Below are 6,000 nucleotides of genomic sequence, written 5' to 3'. Positions count from 1 at the left end.
AGAGCCGGAGCGGCGTCCTCTGCAATTTAGATTGCATCGAGCCTGATGTCTTCGACTTGTCGCGGATCGGAAAACCTGATCCCGAGCCGGGGGGGGAACCGAACGAAATTGCGATCCGCGCTTTTCCCGTCCTTTCCGCCGGAGTCCCCACAGCTTGATGATGGTTACCGAAGAAGACCGGCTGCTCACGTGATTACACGTTGCCCGGCATCGTTATCTGGTAGCCGCTCTTAAACATTACCCTACATTACGACGTGAAAATGTGGGTTATTGCCGTAGAATCTCGCGGCTCGATTGAATTTTATGGACTGACGTAATATTGGGTCCTTGAATAAGTTCTCTGTTTCTCGAAAGACAGTATCAGCCTTTTGCGCTCGGCGCCATCGTGGATGTTGCCTAGCAGCGCTTATGATGTCTTTGGCTTATGCTAAAGTGGTCTATAGTAATAGGCAATACTTTTAGTGAACTGATTTTTAATATATTTTAACCCTTTGCACTCGAGTGGTGACTCGGAGGCACCACTAAAATTATTCTATTTCATTCGAAAATCATTTTTGCAACAATAAGGTTTAGGATTGAAAAAATTGTCAAGTAATAAAGCTGTTGGTCACAAGAATAATTTTTTATTTATTTTGTTAAATAGAATGGAAATGAACCAGGAAAATGATTTCAAATTTACAATTAAAATGTCTCCGAGTGCCAAAGGGTTAAATGATTTTATTTCGAGACGAAGACAGCGAGAACTTGTTCAAGGTTCGAATAAAATTCTCGCGATCCAATCCACCGCCGTTGCCCCATCCAGTTATACGTGATCTCGATCTCATCGCGAAATTTATGAAATGTCCGTGAACAATCGCGGGACGGGGTTCCGTTCTTTATTTTATAACTGTTCGATCACGGTCCGCGGCGAAGGAGTAATAAAAACGATTGCATTTCGTATTCGGAACGACGAGAGAAAGCAATCGCGCTCCGCTAATTTCTTTTTGTAATTACTTATTGATTTCCGATCCGTGAACCGCTCTCTCTCTCTCCGTTCGGTTTTCAGCCTAACAAGGATTGCGTTGCTCTTCGTAAACAAATTACGCGGAGAGTTGTCCCGAGGCTTCTATCCAATTCCGATGATAAAATCAACGATGTAATGCACAATATCCGGTTTTGCTTTCTGTGCTTTAATGCGCCCGAATTAAATATTAATATCCATCGTATCTTATAATATCAATATCCGTCGTATCTTATAATATTAAGATATTTATATCCATCGTATCTTATAATATTAAAATATTAATATCAATTGTGTCTTATAATATTAAAATGTTAATATCAACTGTGTCGCATAATACTAAAATATCAATATCAACTCTGGTAATTAATACTAACGCTAATTACGATTACTCATCAATCATCATTATCGATATAAATATTACTGATGAATATTAATTATCAATTGCGTCAATACGCTTCTGAGCTGACACAATCAATCCACATTAAGAGGTAAATTGGTGAAAAGCATCGATCTTTTAGCTTTCCTAATTAATAGGAGGTAGTAACTAATTTGAAACTCTGTATAGGTATTTCATAACATTCCCATAAAGATACATAAATTATAACATAAAATTACATTATTTTTACGCAAATTTTCATACGTCGTTTTATAAAAATTAGAATTAAACGATAGTTTCCTTTACTAACAAAAAAATTGTTCATTATTAAAAGAAAATAAAAATATTGTTATATATAGTTTATTAACAAATAATTCTTGTTAAATATACCCCACGTTGCATTAACACCGACGAAGCAACATCGACAAGATTTCTGATCGGTTTATTTCGCGCTCGATAAAAACCCGCCGCTCGCAATAAATCCGAACGAGAGGAGCTGCCATTCGACGATTCTCCCCCTCCCCTCTCTTCCGCGCAGAATCTCCGCTCCAAATCTCCGCAGTTTCAAACGGCGCTGCCAAAAAGCAATTAATATTTATACTCGAATCCCACCCACCTATAACTCGCAGTCAAAGGAACGCGATGCGAATTAATTTATGCTCCCCCCTACGCGCGAGAAACTATCCGCGGAACAATGGCTTTGTGCGCGAAGCTTTATTTTGCGCAGATGCTACTGTCGACGGCAGATATCGTGGAAAACAATTAACGAGACGCTCGTACGAGCGACGCGAGAGAACACTTTCGTATAACCGTGAACTTTTCGATTCTTCAGAAATTGAAAGAGAGAATCGCTCGTCAAAGGTGTTGTTAAAAGGTGAGCGCGGTGGTTTTTTCGTCCACGAAATAATTTCCGATAAAATGACGTCGACGCGAACGAAATACCTAGACGTTGCAACAGTATTTTCAATTTCGAACCGATCTAAAAATCCTGAACGGACCGTGGACATTTTTCAAATGCGATTGAATGTGCATATTGACAAAAAATAATTCTGCTAATATTCCATGTTGCGTACAAAGGATTTTCTAGTTGTTGTAAGAAAAGTTGGCATAATGATAACAAAAAATGGGCATAAAAATTCATAGTCCAATACTGGTTAAATAGTATAATATTTCATAGTTATATAGACACGTGGAGAGCCAAAGGAGTAAGAGATGATTCTAATTTCTAGCATCGCTGTGAGAAGAATAAGCCGAAAGTTCCAATTCACAGAAACTGTTCATTCAGCGGAGAGAGTTGTTCATTCATCGACCGGATCGCGTAAGTTCCGGCATCGCCATTCGATAACAGTTTCTACGTCGGTACAGCATGTCGAGGCAGAGGCGGGTTAAGTGTACCCTACGCCAGCAAGAATCTTCCACTGTCCACAAACCCAAACGATAAACAAACAGAGGCCACCACCTTTCCCATTATCTGGGTCTACTGAAAATGGTCCCGTCGGTGCCGCGCGCCGCGCCGCGCCGCGCCGGTAACCAGGTCGTGTCTCCGCGCACCGTGGCGCACGGTAGACGCTTCAATAATGGCGCAGACCGGCGTGACGAGATTGCCGATGCTATCAGGTGTATCTTCGCTGATGAAGGTTGTAACCTCGACCGGACCCCATTTATTAAAGCGTGTCTGTTAGGGCAACGGAGGTTGGCAACAAGCAACGGCCCCAAGAGTTTAGCAGCCGAGAGAAGCAACATATCCCGGCGGAGTCTCCGGCAGCGCCGGGTGGAGTCTGGCGCGGGGCTAACAGCCGGGGCTCTGGCCAGAGAGGTGGCCCCCGCAGCCTTAACTTGCTCTCTCGCCCAGAGATTGCAATCAGTCATATTAGCTAGACACACCTCGAATATATGCGGCCATCTGGCACGTAACTATCCGCGCTGCTCTCTAACCGAGGTAACGGTTGCCTGACTTAATCACCGGTCTTGGAGGGCATCGCCGGGTGTAGGCCGAGCAAGTGTTCCACCGAGCCGATCGGACCTCTTTTCCTGTCCCTCCGGAATCATTTTTCACATATCAAAACATTTTTGATATATTATCCTCGTGACTCGGTCGCGTGTTGGCCGGACACCTATGTCTAACAACGGGCATCAACCGAGAATGACACGCTTTATTTAGTAACACCTAAGACTTCAATTAAAGCTCACAATCATTGAACGGACTCGTTGAATACACCATAGATTGAAATTATCCAAAGCACAACTTGCAAACATATGTATAAGTATGATAAATGCTCGATTAATAACTAGACTGCGAATCTTCTGCATTTATATAATATATGTAATAATTTAATTAATGTATGTATATTACATATATATTATTATATATAACAAAAATGTTTAAAGATCATTGTTGCCACTACTTGGACGTTACCAAAACTCTGTTCAAAAATAAATACGCGTCGCAATTTTTGTTTCACTAAAAAATCTACAAGTTATTAATAATATCTGAGGAACGAACGCGAGGCGAGGTCGAGGAGGACGCCGTCAGCTTGTAATCGCAGCCGTGTAACAAAGTCGTCAAACAAGGATATTTTTACGTTGTCCCGCGCAGCCTCCCTCGAGTGGAAATCTAGAATCAGTTCTTTTTTTTCCCCTCCTTTCTCGGTACAGGTGCTTGGATGCATCCATCACCGGCGCGACCTCCTGAACCGCTGTTCCTCGAACACCTACCAGAAATGAACGCCGGCACGTCTAAGAAAGGCGTGGCCGGGCAATGGTCGGGCTCCATGATTTATCTCGGGTACGATCTCGAAAATGATTTTCTGTGATATCGTATCCCGCCGTCCACGAGGAAGCATTTTCTCGAACGGCCGTGACAGCAGAAACCCTCTACAGTTACACGTCACATCGAGTTACGTTCGCTGCAACGACAGCCCGTCGACTACCTTGGTTTTCGTTCGGTCTGCCAATATCTCTGCGCGAATCTGAATCAAATTCACGTATCGTGTTACGATATTTCGTTTTCTCTTTTTTCTTTTTTGCGACAGCAAACCGTTTTCTTTGATAAAGATTTCTTATTTAACGTATTCGGTAAAGGCCGAAACGGCGGGGAGGTCCAACGAACGAGAACTAAAAATACACGGGTCGAGGAAGGTCAGGGAACAGTTTAAAAAAAAAAAAACGCCGGCCGGTAATTGAAAGTTTCGTGAAACCGCGTGGTTTATCGAAGATCGCCGGGAATGTTAATCATCGACGTAAGGCGAAGGAAAAATCGCGCCGCGCGGTCGGAACAATATTTCTCTTTGGTGCCCCTGGGCAAGATAATGTGTAACCCGTTTAATTGAAACATTAGCTTGCGCTCGTTTCTGCATAGCTGTTCGTATCGGAACCGACCGATTCCGATGAACCGTGTGTGATACCGTGCCGCGGTGTAATTAACGTTTTGCGCGCGGTGCGTGAACGCTTTCGATGATTAGAACGCGGAGTTGCACAAAAGAGAGACGAGAGAGAGGGACGATCCCCAGCGAACGGGGATTTCTCGTCGTAGGGGAACTTAGTCTCTCCGGCTGGAGAGGTTGAAATTAAATTAAGTTTCAGTGTCCGGCGGAATTCAATCTCGATACACGCCGCGCTAATTAGCGGCCGCTTATCGCTCGAAGCTCAGCCACCCGTCTCACGGAATTTTTGGCATCGATTCGATATCGCGCGCACAAAGGAGCAACGTTTCCGATACTATAAAATTCCTGAGCTTGACCGTTCCATCGCTTATAGAACGATCATCCGGAAACCATAGTTGCAATCATCGTTTTTAATGAAAATCTGTAATATTATATATTAAATATAAAATGTTCACTCGATACATGCTCGTGGCTCACGGAAATTAAAAAACAAGCTTCCGTACGATTTTCAATGTCTTTTTATACTATTTCTAATTTCATCGAAATATCGATGCATCAAATGAAATTCCGCTGCGCCTCGATCGCTGGACTCTAGATCGTAAAATCTTTAAAGGTTTCAATTTTTATTCGCGACATTATCCGCTTATTAAGTTTCCGATTAAGCGTAAATCGGCGCCGGTGGTTTTTACTCGAACGTGGTAAATGTTATTACACTGCACTTTTTGTTGCGAATTAAGCCTCTTACGTGGTAATCGAATGAGAGGCGAAAACGATGCCGCTTTATTAGGGAAAAGAGGATTATTTGATAATGGGATTACGAAAAGAATATCACGGGATAATTAAATTCGCCGCGGGACTCGCGCATCGCTTAATTATACGTTTTAAAGAAATATCAACGAAACCGGAAACGTTTTACTCTTCATTGATTATTTATTTGGCGCGTTGCGCCGCGATTTCCAAAGAAACGTGTCGCACGTATAATTGTTTAATGTTAATGGAACGTTGTTCAGATTGGGGTGTAAACGATGAATAAATGAATGAAATTAATTTTTAATACTTATAATCCACTTTTTTATGTTCCAGGTATGATTGTAATCACGATTCAACTACGCTATGCTCAGTGTTCCCTCGTCCTGTAAGGTATGTTTCACCTATGGTTAATACGTGTACGACTAACCAGAAATTTGTATGGTGTCCGAATTTTATGGTATATATCATAAAATTAATTTCAGGGAAGA

The 6,000-nt window shown here is 42.3% G+C and overlaps 1 protein-coding gene across 2 annotated transcripts in view; it reads left to right on the top strand.

The window, feature by feature from the left end:
- The window catches only part of LOC144474819 (uncharacterized), a 292,010-nt gene that overhangs the window by 246,189 nt on the left and 39,821 nt on the right, over positions 1–6,000 (top strand). The window contains exon 2 of one of the 2 annotated variants that reach the window (XM_078190138.1): positions 5,846–5,902. The exons of the other annotated variant lie outside the window; for it this stretch is intronic. Within the exon in view, the coding sequence (XP_078046264.1) occupies positions 5,846–5,902 (57 nt within the window). The remainder of the gene's footprint in view (positions 1–5,845; positions 5,903–6,000) is intronic. 2 annotated transcript variants of the gene reach the window in all.

This window comes from Augochlora pura, chromosome 9, assembly GCF_028453695.1.
Source record: "Augochlora pura isolate Apur16 chromosome 9, APUR_v2.2.1, whole genome shotgun sequence".
NCBI classification, from domain to species: Eukaryota; Metazoa; Arthropoda; class Insecta; order Hymenoptera; family Halictidae; genus Augochlora; species Augochlora pura.
This window is presented reverse-complemented; position numbering and strand designations above follow the sequence as displayed.